At 46.1% G+C, this 18,087-nt stretch overlaps 2 protein-coding genes across 2 annotated transcripts; both read right to left on the reverse strand.

Annotated features, from left to right (window-relative positions):
• Nucleotides 1–4: 4 nt before the first annotated feature.
• Nucleotides 5–5,316, reverse strand: LOC128336576 (transmembrane protein 238-like). The gene is made up of 3 exons (XM_053276453.1): nt 5,300–5,316; nt 4,422–5,123; nt 5–896 (listed from the first exon to the last, which is right to left on the reverse strand). The coding sequence occupies exons 1-2, from the start codon at nt 5,314–5,316 to the stop codon at nt 4,466–4,468; spliced, it is 675 nt and encodes a 224-aa protein (XP_053132428.1). The 3' UTR covers nt 5–896; nt 4,422–4,465.
• Nucleotides 5,317–6,789: 1,473 nt separating this feature from the next.
• RSL1D1 (ribosomal L1 domain containing 1) lies at nt 6,790–14,508 on the reverse strand. Its single transcript, XM_053275836.1, has 9 exons — nt 14,326–14,508; nt 12,876–13,018; nt 12,290–12,428; nt 10,165–10,313; nt 9,974–10,075; nt 9,028–9,121; nt 8,346–8,468; nt 8,012–8,221; nt 6,790–7,355 (listed from the first exon to the last, which is right to left on the reverse strand). The coding sequence occupies exons 1-9, from the start codon at nt 14,491–14,493 to the stop codon at nt 7,005–7,007; spliced, it is 1,479 nt and encodes a 492-aa protein (XP_053131811.1). The 5' UTR covers nt 14,494–14,508; the 3' UTR covers nt 6,790–7,004.
• Between the last annotated feature and the right edge of the window lie 3,579 nt (nt 14,509–18,087).

Here is an 18,087-nt window from a genome sequence, read left to right on the forward strand (position 1 = left end):
AACACAATCTTACTAATGATCCATTTGCCAGTGGCAGGGATGAATCACAGTGTCAATGTTTATTGAGTGAGGTAGGTACGAGCCTTTCCATTGTTTTCACAACTCCACATTTTCAGAAACATAACTTACATTTTTATAAATTACTGTAATCAATCATTTTCACATATTTCACATAGTAGTAAAAATCTAGTGCATTTATTCAATTTTCCTGAGAAAACAAGTTAGGATATGTCATCCTTTTAAAATTGCAGCATTAAATTAAATTTTTTAAAGCTTAAAAAAAAAAAATCTGAGTATTGACATTGAGACTGGATATCAAGTATAACATAAAAAATGCACAAAGTGACTGTAATTAATGTCAACAATCATTTGCAAAACTTCTTCACAGAGTGATCTTATTAATAAGATGTGCTCATGGCACTTTTAAGAATTTCCAGTCTTTGGTTTCAAGGTGCTAAAGTTTCCTGTCCAAGGTCTTAGTCCTGTGAATACTGTACTTCTAAACTCTAAGTTTTAATCACTTTCATAAGCAGCTGTTTGCAGGATAAAGGCTCAAGCGTATAAGTGCTAAGGTCCGTCCCCCCGCCCCCAAAATCTTTTTTTTTGAGTAAAGATGTAGATCCAGTTGCCCATAAACTATTTTAAATGTAAATAACTGAACATAAATCCTCTGACATTGCTTGAGATACAGGCAACACAACTGTGTACAACTGAAGCATATTTGGCAAAAGTGTGGTTCCAGTACATTGTGCAGATTCTGGGAAGGCTGTTGAGATTTTGCCGTGAAGGAAACAAGCCATTTTTATAATTTCCCCCATAATCTGATGACCAAGATGATGCTCACATTCCTTTTCCAACATGTGGCAGTAACAACGAGTAACATTTTTCAATAAATCCTGAAGGGAAAAATAAATACAGATAAGACAACAGGTTATTTCTAGTACAGCTCCTTTTGAATAGATGGAAACATACTTCTCAACTAAACAGAAGCAGCTGTATAGCATAAGCAAAATGTGCTCTGAATGGTCTTCATAGGTCCCTTAATTATTTATTATTGTTGTTTACACAGGATAGGTGTTATTGACTGATTTGTTTTATCCAGACACTGAGTCCTTCCCAAGGACCTGGGGTGGCTGAATTTTATTATCAATGTTGTTGCTGTTATTATAGATATCGTCGCAGAATATAGGCTGTTCCCAGTAAAGTTGCTTTTTTTGTAATTGGCTGATGGTGATTTCTGTGGCCCCTATGGTGTTACAGAAATCACTATCAGCCAATTACAAAAAGCAACTTATTATTTTTATTATTATTAGTCCCTTAATTAAGATCCACAAAAGCAGCCCTTCATTGATTAGTTTAATCAGACTAGAATCTATTATATAAGAACATAAGAACAACCTTCCTGGATCAGGCCCAAGGAGGCCCATCTAGTCCAGCATCCTGTTTCGCACAGTGGCCCACCAGATGCTGCTGGAAGCCACAGGCAGGAGCTGAGGACATGCCCTCCCTCCTGCTGTTACTCCCCTGCAACTGGTACTCAGAGGCATCCTGCCTCTGAGGCTGAAGGTGGCCTATAGCCCTCCAACTAGCCGATGATAGACTTCTCCTCCATGAAGTTATCCAAGCCCCTCTTAAAGCCATCCAGGTTGTTGGGTGTTTGTGGGTGTATTTGTCGAAAGAAAGTAATACTTCCCGATTACCTATAGATACCAAATAGCTGAATGAACTACTTTTTACACTGGAATATGCTAGAGGGAAAGGTTTGTTTGTTTGTTTTTATTTTCTTAAAATGCGTTCAGAATATAATCCTCAGATTTTAACTGTTTTTCTGAACAAATTTCTCACTCAATACCCAGATCAATTCAAACACAAGATCATATCCAAGAGAAGCAGAAGATCTTACTCAGATTCAAATTTACCATTTATGGTAAACTGTAAAATGAATGTTTGAGATGGAAGTCCTACAGATTTCAAAATGTTCTCTTACTTTTCCTTCCCCAGCACATTAAGTAAAACATTCAATTACATATATTCAATTTCCTGAATTTGCCTATAATTGTAATCTACGCAAAATGACTTCTAGGTCAACCAAGGACCTCACCTACTAGTAGAATAATAATGATAATGAAGCTATTATCAAACATCAGCAAGCCAGCCCTTTCATAGTCAGTAAATTTTCAGGATCTGCTTAGCCCTATGAACCTTTTTAAAAAATTTGTCTGGGAGAGATAATATCTCCTGGATATAGGCAATATCCCCTCCCCACCACCCCCAGGTTTTAGGTAAGCCCCTAGCAACCTCCATTCATTGAATCAGATTATCACTGTCACTCCTTCAACCATGCAACTGAAATAAAGAGCCAGAGAATACCATCTTATTTATGGCAATACCATACTCCAAGTAGTATCTCTCAGTAGCCTGAAGCTTGCAGATTGACAGCCTGTAGCACAGTCACTCAGACAAGTAAAACTATAAAACCTGACCTAGTGAAAGAAGTTTACTGATGCCCTACTGTTCAGTGGTGTTGGACTACATCTCTCATAATGGGGCCATTGTGGCAGGGAAGATGGGGGTTGTAGTCCAACAACATCTGGAGACCCAAGGTAACCTAGCATTAGTAAGAAGTCCCAAAAGCACCAATTATTTTTTAATGGGATGGCTTGGATCTGAAAAGGCAGAAAACTCTACTTTAATTAAAATGGAAGGTTAGAGAGGAATCACAGCCATATACTAAAGAAGTTGAATTCATGTTCATAATGGACTTTCAACCGACTTATCTTTTAAAGATACGGTAAGTAATAGTTCATTACTTATCTTTCAAGGTACTCCACCAAGTTCTATAACCTAGTGGATAAAGTAAGCAGGAATGTTCAGGTCCAAAGTGCCTGCACAGAACTTTTATTTAGACTTGTATTTTTATATTCCAGTTTACTATTTTAATTGTGTAGCGTTTCATAGTTTTATATGGTTCTAAATGCTTTGTCAACCGCCTTGAGATTGTTTTGATGAAAGGCAGTATAAACGCCTAGCAATAAATAAATAAAATAAATAATTCTGGGGGCTGGTGCCTTTCCTGAGCTGACCCCGGAGGACTGGTAGCCTTGAGTGAGATCTGGTGGCCAGACAGGAAGGGCCTACTGCCTCAGTCTGAGATCCCCTTTCCTCAGCTCAGTGGTAAAGCATCTACTCTAGATGTCTCACTCCGTACAAAGCAGTTTCCTATGTCGGGAGACTGCAGAGAGCCCTTGGTCTGGGCAGAGTTCATCAGTTGGGGGAAAGGGCCGTAGCCCAGTGATACAGCATCTGTTCTGCATGCATAAGGCCCCAGGTTCAATCCCTAGCATCTCAAAGGAACATCAGAAGCTGCCTTATACAGTGTCAGACCTTTGATCCATCTAGCTTAGTATTGTCTACACCAGGGATTCTCAATGTTGGGTCCCCAGATTTTATTGGACTTCAACTCCCATAAACCCCAACCAAAGGCCACTGGAGCTAGGGATTATGGGAGCTGAAGTCCAATAACATCTGGGGACCCAACATTGAGAAACCCTGGTCTACACAGACTGGCAGCAGCTTCTCCAAGGTTGCAGGCAGTCGAGAGGTAGGGCTGGGAAATACACCTGCCTAGTGATGTAGTTGCAAGTCCAGAAGGGAAGACCCTCTGCATGACAGCCCCTCTGGCCATGCCCACCGCCCCTGCACATCTCCCCTCCACTACACCCCTGCTCCTGCCTGAAACCTTGGAGATGCTGCTGCCAGTCAGAGCTGGCAATATCACGGACTAGTGGTTTTGACTCAGTGGACAGCAGGTTCATCTACTGGGGTGGGGTGGGCTCCATAGCTCGTTTTGCAGGCAGAAGGTCCACGCCCTTCCGCAAACTTTTCGTTTTAATGCAAGTACAAAACAATACGATACAACAGATAGTTTATATGCCGCTTTTCAACCAACGTTCCCAAAGCGGTTTACACAGATATAAATAAATAAACAAAGTGGCTCCCTGTCCCCCAGAGGGCTCACAATCCAAAAAAGGAACATAAGGCAGCCACAAGCAGCAGCCACTGGAGGGATGCTGTACTGGGGATGGAGAGGACCAGTTGCTCCCCCCCGCTCAATAAAGAGAATCACCACTTTTTTAAAAAAACACCTCTTTGCAAGCAGCGTTTTCTACCTTTTCAGATCCACGCCATCCCATCAAAGGAAAAAAGAAAGAAAGAAAGAATGGATGCACTTGCTTTGCATGCAGAAGGCCCCCGTCCAGTGCCAGGCCTGTTCAGGCAGGGCTGCTGAGGGAGAAGACTCTGGCTTGGAATCCTGGAGAGCGGCTGCCAATCAGGACAGACAGCGCTAACCTGGAGGAACCAAGGACCAGACCCAGTAGGCAGCGCCTTACGTGCAAGCACCAGCAAGCCGCAGCACCCACCTCCCTCCTCCTGGGGTGCAGCAGCAGCAGCAGCCTCCCTGCCCTCAGACGGGCTGCATCTCCATGATGTTGGCGTTGGAGCCCGTCGTCGAGGAAACACCTGCGGGGCGGCGGCGGGCAGAAGCAGAAGCGGCGCGGGAGACGGAGCCGAAGGCCGCCGAAAGGCGCTGGCTGAGTGAGCGCACCAGCCCCGCCGGCGTCTTCGGGGGCTGGCCGGCGTCGTCCTGCTGCAGCAGCTGGTCCAGCGGCACCTCCAGGTTGCCCACGTACCAGAAGACCCACCAGACGAGGCTGAGGAAGAGGATCAGCCCGCCGCCGTAGAGGAGCATGTCGGCGAAGAAGAGGTCGGCGAAGACGCCGCACAGCAGCAGCGCCAAGCCCGCCCCGTCGAAGGCCAGCGCCAGCCAGAAGGAGCCCGCGCACCGGCCCAGCGGTAGTGCCATGCGGCAGGCAGGCAGGGAGGCAGGCTGCTCGGGGGCCGCCGCCTGGCACCACCTGCGCCCGCAGGAGGAAGGGACACGCCCGCGACACACCTGAGCCGCTGCTGCGAGGCGACACGCCCGCAGCTCGCACCTGAGACGGCCGCGCTCCTCCCTCGCGGCGCGGCTGGGCGGAAGCCTCTCCCCCCCCCCGCCCCGTAAGACACGCGCCTCGTACCTGAAGCACTTGTGTGTACCTGACACGCCCCACTCACCTGAGGGGCTGCCGAGACAGGGGATGCATGCACACCCCTGGGCGGAAGTCTCTGCCTCATCTGAGAGAAACACGCACCTCGTAGCTGAAGCACTTGTGCACCTGCAGGGCGACACGCCGCATTCCCCTGAGGGGCTGCAGGGACAGAGGATGCTCTCCCCGCTGGGCGACAGTCTCTGCCTCACCTGAGGGAAACACGCATCTCATACCTGAAGCACTTGTATACCTGCGGGTGACTGCAGACTCTGGACCTGCAGAGTGACACACCCCTCGTACCTGAGAGGCTGCATGCCCCTGGGCGGAAGTCTCTGCCTCACCTGGGGGAGACACGCAACTCATCATCCCTGAAGCACGCTTCTCACACCTGCTTGTTGTGACTATATAATTAATTGTGTTTTCTAGATTCCTACCAGGGACTAAATAGCATCCAACCAGGTGCATATTTGTCTCCCCTCGATAAGATTAGCTTTGTAACTAATTCCTTTTGCAAGTTTTGTTTCTGACTGCACTGCTTTACTTTCTCCCATATGTATGAATGTAGTCATTGGAATACAGGAAACTGCCTTGTGCAGAGTCAGACCATTGGTCCATCTAGCTCTGTATTGTCTACACACTGACTGGCAGCGGCTTCTTCAAGGGTTCCGGCAGGCATCTCTCCCAGTTCTATCTGGAGATGCTGCCCGGGATTGAACCTGGGACCTTCTGCATGAAAAGCAGATGCTCTTCTACAGAGCTAGGGCCCCATCCCCTGTGAACACCTTACAGCAGAGGGGGTGGATTTGTGGTTACCCATCTTAGCAGGAAAACCCTGCTTAGCAAAGGGTGTGACAATGCACACTCACTACCACAAAGGCCAGGTCTCCTCCTCATCCCCTTCTGGACCCTTTGTATGCAACACACTCAAAGCCAGCTCTAAGTAGCCACATTAGTTTTATTATTTTAAGAACTAGCTGAACCTGCACAGGTCATCTGTGTGCTAGGACTTTGTTGCTCTCCTTCTCCCACTGCCCACCCGTGACAGCCCCTGCTTTATTGCTCAGTGTCAGACACCCACTCCCTCTCTTGCCCCCTCCCCACCACTCACCCACTCCTCCCTGCTGCTCACTTGCTCATCCCCCTCCCCACCTGCACACTTGCCCCCTCCCCACCTGCTCACTAGTCCCTCCCTGCTGCTCACTCATTCACCCCCCTCCTGCTCACTCACTCGCCCCTCCCCACCTGCTCACTCACTCCTCCCTGCTGCTCACTCGCTCACCCACCCACCTGCTCACTAGCCCCAACCCACTCCTCTTCCTTATCTGAATATGGAATCCCCACTTGCCAATCACCATGGTGCTTCTGTTCTGTTACATTGGTAAAGCACTGTGTGGGCGGGGCTTGCCACATACTTTAGTGTATTATTATAGAGAATATTTATACACTGCTTTCCAAGGGGGAAAAAGTCCTCCACGCTGCCATCTTTATGCATCCCAATTTCTGTGCGGAATGAGTTTTGTTCAGGGTGGCAATATCAAGGCGCTGTGTGCGCACCTGCATTCAGAGTAGGGCCTTCCTAATTCAACCTGAGTGGGATCTAAAATTAACTGAGAAAACATCAGGAAACCTGTGAGTGCACGCACACCGTAGAAAGAACAGTGATGATAGAGAATTAAGTACAGCCTCAAAGAGAATGAAATGCATGTACTGAAAGTAGTTTGACTTTATTAATTAGAATAAAGCAAGCTTATATTGCAGTGCTATTGCTGGTACCTGGGAACCACAGCAAACACAGTTAAAGGTTTCTAAGAAAGGCTGGTATAATAAACACACACTTGACTCAAGGTGTGACTCTTCTCTGCAAGATGTTCACTAAATTTATGTTAAAACTGTGCAATATTCACAGTCAGTGGGTCACACCGACTGTGGTGGTGCTTTCCTTTTCCTGAGTTCTCGTGTGGGTGTTTTAGGAGCTTTCTTAGCCGATTTGATCGTTTTTTCCATTTTAGCTGTCACAGAAGAGGACTTTGCTTCTGGTGTCTGGGGAGACTTTGTCGTCTCTTTTTCCGGGGCTCTTGCCTTTGGGGTCTTGGGTTTCTTGCCTTGCTTGAGCAGCTTTGGTGTCTGCAAACTTGATCCATCTTCAGGCAATTCTGGTTTCATTACAGGCACCTCTGGGGAGAGAGATGTCTTCTTCCTCTTGGCACGGAGAGCTGCTGTCTCTCTCTTAACGCTTACCCTTGCTGCAGGGCTAGGCTCTGCCAGCTATATTTAAGGAAGAAAGCAAGAGAATAAAGATGCCTGCCAGGAGCAAACAGAGTTTGTTTTTAAATGGTAATGATGAATGGTGTTCACACCTCTTGTAGTAGCAAGCATGTCCCCTTAGTTAAGCAGGGTCTGCCCTGGTTGCATATGAATGGGAGACTAGAAGTGTGAGCACTGGAAGATATTCCCCTTCTTGGGGGATGGAGCCGCTCTGGGAAGAGCATCGAAGTTCCAAGTTCTCTCCCTGGCAGCATCTCCAAGATAGGGCTGAGAGAGATTCCTGCCTGCAACCTTGGAGAAGCCGCTGCCAGTCCGTGCAGACAATACTGAGCTAGATGGACCTATGGTCTGACTCAGTATGTGGCAGCTGCCTACGTTCCACACCCTGCCTGCTTGCCCCTCACCCCACTGCCTCCAATTCCAAATGCAACAGAGTTTCATTGTAAGGCCCAAGAGCCAGTGACTGCTCCCATTAAACCTTAGGGTGGCTCCCTGTCTAACAGCTTCAGGTTGCCCTCTTCCAGAAAAGGACGCAGTTGGCATATCAGCTGAAGCTGATAAAAGGAACAGAATCTCTTTGGTGAAAGCTCTGATTTCAACTCAGCAAGAGAACGGGGAAGACCATCTCCCATGGCACACTGTCCAAACTTTATTACCGTTTCAATTGGAACCAGCTGTGGAATCGTCTCATCCGCTTCCTCCAGTTCTGCAACAGAAGAGATCTCGGCCGTTTCCTTCGTTTCAGTTCCGGCAGCAGACACGTCGCTGACTTCAACAGCCTCTCTGGCTTCATCTGAAGGATGCTCTTTAGGTGTCGTCTTACGTTTCCTTTTCTTTGCTTTCTTTTTTGCATTTGTGCGTGTTTTCTGGAAGCAAAACAAGGCTATATTTGGCCTGGCATTTTGGCTGACACAGTGTAAGTTTAGGAAACCATACACTTTTTCATTGTATAGTGTGCTTTACTAACAATAATATTGGGTTGGATCTTACCTGTTTGACTTCAGTGCTGGGCTGTTTCTGAATGACATCAGAATTGGAATCACACCGGGTAAAGATTGGTAGAGCAACAGATCTGTCCATCTTCAGGTGAAGAATTTTAACACTATTCCAGATCTGCAGAATTATTTATTTATTTATTTATTTTAAAGAAAAAGAAGAAAAATGAAGGAAGGTTGATACATACCAAACAGCACTTTTAGACACACAGCCCAAGTCTATGTGTATCAACCTGGAAGTAATCACCACTGAGAACAACAGGATTTACTCCTGGGCAAGTATTATGTTTTTTAGTTTTTCTTTTAGTTCAATCGAAGGAAAAAACACAACAGCATAAATGATAATATAATCAAGGATGAAACATGTAACACACAAAAGCAGAAGAAAAACTTTTAAAAAGGGACGTTTAATCATTAATATATAAGTAATGGTAATTGGAGGAGGAAGATCATTTTCCAAAATTAAACAATTAACTGAAGTCAAGTCAAACTGCGGAAACTGCCTCTTCTTTACCATTTTGCCAGAACAAAACCTAATGCTGTAGTGAACTCATATCAGTTATGCAAAGCTGCAAACCAGAAACAGATTGGTCCATCCAATGTTGTACAACAACATTCCTAGATAAGCAAGCGTAGGCCTGGGGCCTTAACCCCACCACCTGATCAAGCATCAATACCTTTGGTGCTTTAGTGGCCACTGCCCTAGCTGCAGCGACAACGTTTTCCAATATGTCGCCAACTTTCATTCCAGTATGACCGATGCGTGCTGAACTGAAAAGGAAGATCTACAATTTATACCCAGCCAAACATCCATTCTTGAGTTCATCTTCTCACTCTCTCAACTCTCTGTATGTGCGTGTGCAGTTGCAAATTCAGAAGATCGCCGGAGGCCCGGTCTACCTGGCTTCCTCCCGGCGGGTAGACCGGGCCTCCGGCGAAAGTTCTATTAGTTAAGGAATTCTATTGCGCGTGCGCGCGCCCAAGGCCCCAGTTTGGCCGGAGACTTTGGCAAGAGAGGAGCTCTGCGTGAGCTCCTCTCTATTTTTCAGCAAACGTGGTGAGCACTCGGGGGGGGGGGGCGGGTGGGTGGGAGGGAGGGCGGGGGGGCGGCAGTAGCTTTTCTTTGCCCCTAATCCGCTCGTGGGGGGGGGGGGGCGGAGGCGGCTGGTTTCCAGCACCCCAATTATACTATAGAATACAGGCGCTGGAGGGGGCAAAGAGGCGGGAGGGGTAAGCAAGCCCTCCCGCCCTTAAAGGAAGACCCCCCACCCGGACCCGGACCGGCCAAGTCCGAACCGGTCTGGAAGTTCGGAGGCCTTTAGAATGGCCTCCAGACCGGTTCGGACACACCCCTAATACCCACTTGGGGATGGAGCTGTAACTCAGCAATAGAGCACCTGCTTCACATGCAGAAGATTCCAGATTCAATCCCTGGCAGCATCTCCAGGTAGGGCTGGGAGAGACTCCTGCCTGCAACCTTGGAGAGCTGCTGCCAGTCAGTGTAGACAATACTGAGCTATATGGACCAATGCTCTGACTCAGTACAAAGCAGCTTCCATTGTTCTAATATTAATATTAATAATATTAACAACACTATTGTGCAAAAGGCAAAATAACACCTACTAGTAACAACCCTTGTTGGAGATTGGAAGTTTAGTTCCTTGGATATGTTTGTTTATCTCCTTCGCCAGATTCTTTGCTTTCAGGTTCACAGACTGAGGAACCCTAAAGAGAAATCAGAGATTTCAGGAAAAACAGCTGAGTGGTCAAAGGGAACCTTGTACACGTGAACGTACCCATGTGAGAATGCTTACTTTTTACTCGCATAGAAGTGTTTCCCTATATGCGAGGGTAGCAGCCGTCTAATACGGTCATCAGACAGGAAGAGGGTGAATCGGTTCAGAAGACGACGCTTTGCTTCGTAGGGCTTATATTCATTCTTGAGTGTCTTGTAGGAGATAACCTTCAAATACAGAAGACAGAGCCCTTATCAAAACCAGATGCAAGATGCATCTGTAAGATATTCCCCTTAGGGGATGGAGCTGCTCTGGGAAGAGCAGAAGGTTCCAAGTTCCCTCCCTGGCGGCATCTCCAAGATAGGGCTGAGAGAGATTCCTGCCTGCAACCATGGAGAAGCCGCTGCCAGTCTGGGCAGAGAATCCAGAGCTAGATGGACCAAGGGTCTGACTCAGTATATGGCAGCTTCCAATGCATCATCAGCCTTTGTTACTTAATCCTGCTAGCTGGTCCAAGTTATTTTTTACATTTTACATCCTGCTCTTTATTTGTCTGTTTGACATATTTGTATACTGCCCACTATTTATTTATTTATTTTTATTTTTTACATGTTATATCTCGCTCTTCCTCCAAGGAGCCCAGAGTGGTGTACTACATACTTAAGTTTCTCCTCACAACAACCCTGTGAAATAGGTTCAGCTGAGAGAGAAGTGACTGGCCCAGAGTCACCCAGCAAGTATCATGGCTGAATGGGGATTTGAACTCGGGTCTCCCTGGTCCTAGTCCAAGACTAACCACTACACTATGCTGGCAACCCCTGTTGACAGTAAAAGCATGCAAGCACACTGAAAGCCTTGTAATGCTATCACCTCTTTTCCATCTCTTGTCAAAAAACACAATGGCTCATTTTGAAAGCGTTTGATTATTCCTATTGGGATGGTTCACACTGAGCTTGACCTAGACTCAATGAGAAGCATCACCAGCAGAAGTTAGTTTCTAAGTTTGAGGCATAGATTTCCTTCACAACCTCAGGCAGAGACAAAGTCTGACTTGAGAACAAGTCTTTATTTCAGAGTTGACCAGAGTTGAAGCCACAAGAACGGTCAACTCAACCGGTATGAGGGACCAGACACGCTTCTGTAGGACGACCTGTGCAAGGACCTCGTACCACCCAACATAATTAACTGTAGAAGTTTTAATGACGATTGTTGTTTACTGCTTTCTGATTGGATCTTTACATGCTTAACACACATTACATGACCAGCCCCCCAATAATGTATATGCCATGTCAGGGTACTGAATGTTTGCGGTCACTTGTTTACTGCTTTTTTGGCTCCATGTTGAAAGGTTCCAATACCCAACTACCTTTTTTTCACGTAACAGCTCCTAACTGCAAAGCAATTCCAGGCAAAAGCAGGAAAAAACATGGCCGAGCATCTTAGAGAACACCAGCACTAGAGTTTAGTTAAGTTAGCAATTCTCAAATCAACAGATACTGCCAAAATGCTTTTCAATAATCAAAAATTATATACAGAATCTCCAACAATCTTCTACATGATCCCCACTGCACGTTAAGGCCATCTGAGGAGGTCCGTCTCCAGTTACCACCAGTGCGTCTGGTTGCGACTCAGAGGTGGGCCTTCTCTGTAGTTGCCCCTGGGCTGTGGAATACACTCCCAGAAGAAATCTGTAATCTGAACTTGTTATTGGCTTTCAGGAGAGCCCTTAAAATCTATCCGTTTGACCTGGCCTTCCAGGGTTTTAAAAACTGCTTTTAAACTGTGTTTGGCTTGGTTTTCCAGGGTTTTAAAAAAGTTTTAAATGTTTTAATTGTTAATTGGTTTTATATTGTTTTTTCCAGTTTTTGATTTTAACTGTTAATTGATTTTAATCATTTTTGTTTTAATGTAAACCACCCTGAGCCATTTTTGTAAGGGAAGTATAGAAATCAAATCAATCAATCAATCAATGTACTATATGTACAGATCAGTATGAGTGTATGCTGTTACACAATGTACAGACGTTGAACGTAATACATGACTCGGACGAGAGATCCTTAAAGTTCTAAATGATCATCAGAACAGCAGGCTTCAAAAAAGAAAAACGATTCATCTTATGGAGACTTGTTCTGCCTGCAAAGACAGGTAGCACACCTAAAGAGAAAGACAGGTTATCTCTTGACGAAGCAAGGTGACTTTGTACCTCAGCGATGTTTGTGATCCCATGTTGGGACAACAGTTTTTTGTACAGGTTTTCCGTCTGTTCGGCTGTCAGACCTGGCTCATCCTTGGTGAAGAGGCAGACCTCAGATGTCTCCTTCAGAATACCGTGAGGGAGTACTCTGGAACAAAAAGAACCAACAGATTTTGAGGAATCAAAGATGGAGTCCCTGGTGGAGGCTAACCCAAAACCGACTATGCCTTCAGCACACCCTACTTGCATCTTTGAGACTGGTCTCCAAGTTGCCCAAGAGCAAGCAAGGCTATGTGGTATATGAGAAAAATACAAGATGGCGGAAGTCTCACCACAGCACCTCCATTCACAACATCACACTGAAAAGCCCCAAGTTCCTTCCCTGGCAGCATCTCCAAAATAGGGCTAAGAAAGACTCCTGCCTGCAACCTTGGAGAGGCCATTGCCAGTCTGTGTAGACAATCCTGAGCTAGGTGGACCAAGGGCCTGACTCAGCATAGGGCAGCTTCCTATGTTCCTCAGTTAAGGTGAAAGCCTCAGAGTCAATGCATCGCAGCAGGCGTGCAACATTCAGATCACACGGACGCAGCCTTACATTTTGATGATTTGTTCCTGTTTGGGGATTTTCCATACAGTGACTGACAAAAAGACATTCTGTTCCTCACTCAGCAGCTGCTTCTCCGTTGTTTTCTGCCTGGTTTTGTGGTGGACAAGCAGGGCTAGAACAGCCTTTCGAATCTGAGAGAGGAAAGAGTCAGGATTATTATGGTTACCTATTTATTCTCCAAAATGCTCAGAGCATCATTTTAGCCTTCTACTGGGAGCCAAGCTGCGCTTAGAGAGAACAACTTGACCCCAAGCACATCCAGTAACTTTGGACAGGGCAACAACTCAAGGGCAGTGCATTTGCTTGGCACGCAAAAGGATCCCATAGCATAGTGGTTAGAGTGTTGGACTTGGACCGGGAAGACCCAAGTTCGAATCCCCTTTCAATGATAAAACTCACTGGGTGACTCTGGGCCAATCATGTATCTCTCAGCCTAACCAACCTCACAGGGTCGTTGTGAAGATAAAAACAACCATGTACACTGCTCTGAGCTCCTCGGAGGAAGAGCGGGATACAAGTGTAAAAATACATTAAAATTTATAAATCAATCAATCAATCAATCAATCCCTGGCTTCTCAAGGTAGGGCTGGGAAAGACTCCTGCCTGAACCCTTGAAGAGCCACTGCCAATCAGACAATATTGAGCTCGATCAGGCCTGCAACTTTGGCCCTCCTGCAGATGTTGACCTATAACTCCCATAACCCCTGGCTACTGGCCACTGTAGCTGGGGATTATGGGAGTTGTAGTCCAAAAACAGCAGGGGCTAGGGAGGGGGGCAAAGTTGGGCAGGCCTAAGCTAGATGGACCAAGGGCTTGATTGCGTCGAAAGCAGCTTCCTACCTACCTAAACTTTACAGGAAAGTAGCAATCTGAACACTAGTTTCTCACGTCTGAGCCCGGGACTCAGGGACAGACTGCACAATTCAAAGCTGAACGAATGCAAACCCCTGCAGGTGTATGAACATCAGGCATGCCCATGGGGCAGAAACAGACAGGTATGATTACACTTCTCACAGCTCACACAGCTATAACGTCCATATAAGTCACCTGTTCATACCTTCCAATGTTTCACTAGTGACAATTAGGACACTATTGCATACTACTAACATCTGTATTTTTGCACCAAGGCTGACTACCTGGGCTATTCATCCTCTTCACTACTACAAATTACTGAAGGCTGTGGGCCCTGGGACCAGTGTTCCCTCCAAGGCTTGCACATGTGCGCATGCTCACAAGTTTTTTGATACTAAATACTCAGCACAATATTCATCATCTCTATATAATGTGAAGTACTCACCGTATGGCGATTTTGATAGTTTTTAACTGTTTATTTTTAACTGTTTAAATATCCCCATTAAATATCCCCATAAACAGCATGCACTTTTCTTTCTTTGCATTAATCAGAAGTATTTTTTTAAAAGCAGGAGATAACGCTTACTTGCTCACGATCCAGCCCGAGATCCACCACGAACTCAGCCATGCTTCCTCGCCGATCCTCACGTGGCACAGAGACTGCCTGCGCGTCGCGGCTTAGTGACGTAGTTAGAAACCCGCCCCGGCGATTGGTGTAAGAACGGTGTAGTATGAAGAGGAGCGGCTTTTCCATAGAGATAGGAAAAGCCTAGAGTGACACACCACATAACTGCTGGTTAAAAATATTGGGAAGCCCCCATGATTTTTTTGCGGGTTAAAAAGAGGTGTATATTTATTCAACTTATATGATGAACATATACTGAGAGAAGCTGGATTGGAAGAAGATGAGTGTGGTTTTAAAGCTGGAGGAAGAAACATCAATAACTTGTGCTACGCTGATGACACCATTTTGATAGCTGAGAATGCATATGATCTGCAAGCTCTAGTAGTGGAAGTCAAGGAGCACAGTGAAAAAATGGGACGACGACTAAATGTAAAGAAGACTAAACTGATGTCAATGGGCACAGCAAACAGCCTCAGAATTGACAATGAAGACAGTGAAGTGGTGGAAACCTTCTGCCTTTTAGGATTGACCATCAACAGGAAAGGATCCAGCAGTCAAGAAATATGCCTCAGACTAGCACTTGGTAGGGTTGCAATGAAGGCCTAGGAAAGGATATTTAGATGCTGTGATGTGTCTACACCTACAGAGATTACAATAGTTCAGACCATGGTTTTCCCTGTGACACTCTATGGATGCGAAAGCTGGACTTTGAAGAAACAAGATAGAACAAACATTGACACTTTTGAACTTTGGTGCTGGAGAAGATCTTTGAGGATACCAAGGACAGCCAGGAAAACAAACCAATGGATCATAGAACAAATCAATCCAGAATTTTCACTCGAAGCACAAATGACCAGGCTCAAACTATCATACTTTGGACACATTATGCAGAGACCCAGCTCTCTTGAGAAGTCCATAATGCTGGGGAAAGATGAAGGAAAAAGAAGAAGAGGAAGACGACCAGCAGCAAAGTGAATGGACAGCAATGAATGCACCACTGAGAGACCTTAAAGGCCAAGTTGAGCTAAAGTGGGGGGTGAAGAGGAAGTTACTTTCTTAATTATTTAGTACAGTTATATACCACCCCATACAAAAAGGTTCCGGGCAGTTCACAATACTAGTGATAGAGGCAATGAGGACTCTGATTGTGTGCATCTGGACTTTTTCTGTCTCTATGGGCTTTCCTCTGCATCCATCCCATCTCCTCTGCACTGCTTGTAGGGGACACAGCGACCTCTGGAGGCCGCTGGGTGCCAAAACAGCCCTCAGGTAGGTCCTTGGCAGGGACTTTTGATAGTGGCTGTCCATTCTTTTTGCGGTGGGAAGCCTTTGTTTCTCCACCTGGGATGTACAGGGTTAAATATCAAGCATTCCCAACTGTGGATGTTCCTATGGATATGTTCCGGGGAAATGAGGATTACAGGTGGTGGCCCTGAGGCTGCTCTGCCTCCACCATTTCAGGCAGGGGTTGGTCTCAGCCCCTTCCAGATGCTGGAGATTGAACCTGGATGCTCAAACAGGCACACTGGGTTTACAGCCGCTCCCCCAAAGCTCCCAGTCTGTGAGCATAGATTGTGATGAAAGGGGAGAGGGAGTGCTTCTTCTCACAGGGCATCATTGGCTGATGGAACCGACTCCCACAAGACAGGGTGAGGGCCAGTGGTCCTTCTAATTATTTTCCTCTCCGTGCAGAATGAGTTTTGTTCTGGGTGGCAGCATCAAGGCTGTGTGTGCGGGCACGTGCATTCAGAATGGGGCCTTCCTGATTCAAGCTGAATGGGATTGAAAATGAACTGTGCGGACCTCCAAAAGCTTGTACGCCTTAAAGGGAACGAGAATCCAGCAGAAAGCGTCATGGTATACAAGGAGGGAACGGTGGAGCTGAATCAGGATATGAACAGTTTAATGAGACATTATTTAGAGAGAGGCAAGGGCAATCTGCCTTCAAAGGCTCTTGCTGCTGGCTGCTTGTTAGCCCCACCTCTACTGCAGGACTGGAATAAAAGTAACGAAAGCACCATTCAAAACCTGGCCTGGATCCAGGAACTGGTTAACCCAAAACACCACGGCTACTAGGTAAGAGGGCTTGGGGGAGAGCGTTAGATTAGGGATTTTCAACCAGCGTTCCCTTTAACTGCGATTCCCAGATGTTGTTGACTACAACTCCCAGAATCCCCAGCTGCAATGGCCTTTGCTTGGGGATTATGGGAGTTGTAGTCAACAACATCTGGAAATCCCTGTTAAAAGGGAACACTGTTTTCAACCAGGGATACTTTCAAGTCTTGTAGGGACCACCGGCCGTCCTGACTCACATGCATGCGACACTTTTGGCTCTAGAAAGAAGGATAGTCCTCTTCTGGAGAAGAAGGGGAGGGGTATCAGGCAACACCGTTCCCTCCTCTCCCCATGACCTACTGGCTAGGTGTTCAGGCTCAGCCCACCCCTCTCTTAGCCTGACTGACAGGCTCATCAGTGAGGAAAACTTTGGCTGATGCTCATTTGCTGCTAGCCAGCCAGTCACATGGGGAGGAAACGAGAGAAGTGGGGTTGGATCAGGAGCATCCCCATCCTCTAAGGGGAATAACTTCCAGTTCTCACATATGTTGTCTCCCATTCAAATGCAAACCAGGACTGACCTTGCTTAGCAAAGGGGACAATTCCTGCTTGTTACCGCAAGACCAGCTCTCCTCCCCAAGATTTTAGACAGAGAGGGGTCTCTCTCAGCCACCAGAGATTTAACCTGGGATGTCCTGTATGCAAAGCAGATGCTCTTCCACTGGGCTACAGTGATGAATTTGACTTCGAGTGGGAATCAAACCCAGGCTGTGGTCATAAGAGTGCCAAATCCTAGCCACTAGACCACCATGGAATTAGTATACGATACTTGACCCTGCTAAGTATTTTAAAGATAATTAATAGTGATGATGATGATGATAGATGGATAGGCAGGCAGACATTTAGTGCACAATATGCCAGATCTTGCAATCATCAAGAAGAATCGGGATAATGGATATTGCAATCTCAAGGGATAGAGTTGACGAAAAACAATTGGAGAAAATAACTAAATACAAGGTTCTTCAGACTGAAATTGAGTGGCTCTGGAGGAAGAAAACAATAGTGGTGCCGATAATTGTGGGTGCCCTTGGTGCAGTACCAAAAGAACTTGAACACCATCTTGACCCCTTGGGCATCAATAAAATTACAACACATCAACTATAGAAGGCCACACTATTGGGGACAGCACGAATACTACGATGCTATCTTTAATTCTTCTTTAGTTATCCTAGACCCTTGGAAAAGGCCCGATAATTAAAGTACCAAATCCAGTCAATAACATCTGGTTGACTGTGTGTGTAGACAGCATAATAATAATATGTATCTGATATCTGAACATTTAAAATACGTTATCAAGGACAGTAAGGAAGTTGGCAGAGATAGTAAACTATCATCCCTTCTTGAAATGTTTCAAGGGGGGCGGGGCGGGGAAAAGCAACGTCAGCAATCCAGGGGATCGCCCCGCCCTCCTAAGGGAGGAGAAGTCTCCGAGGTCATACAACCCATACTTTTGAGGAGAATGACCTTTCAGGTAAGTGCCAACGCTTCATTCTACATCCACCAAGAACACAAAAGGTTACTGGAGAGACAGGAAGACATCTCTGCATTAAACACACAAGAGGACAGCAGATACTGCCAAGGAGCTGATCGACTGTTGGGAGTAGAAAT

This window comes from Hemicordylus capensis, chromosome 13 (genome assembly GCF_027244095.1).
Source record: "Hemicordylus capensis ecotype Gifberg chromosome 13, rHemCap1.1.pri, whole genome shotgun sequence".
NCBI lineage: Eukaryota > Metazoa > Chordata > Lepidosauria > Squamata > Cordylidae > Hemicordylus > Hemicordylus capensis.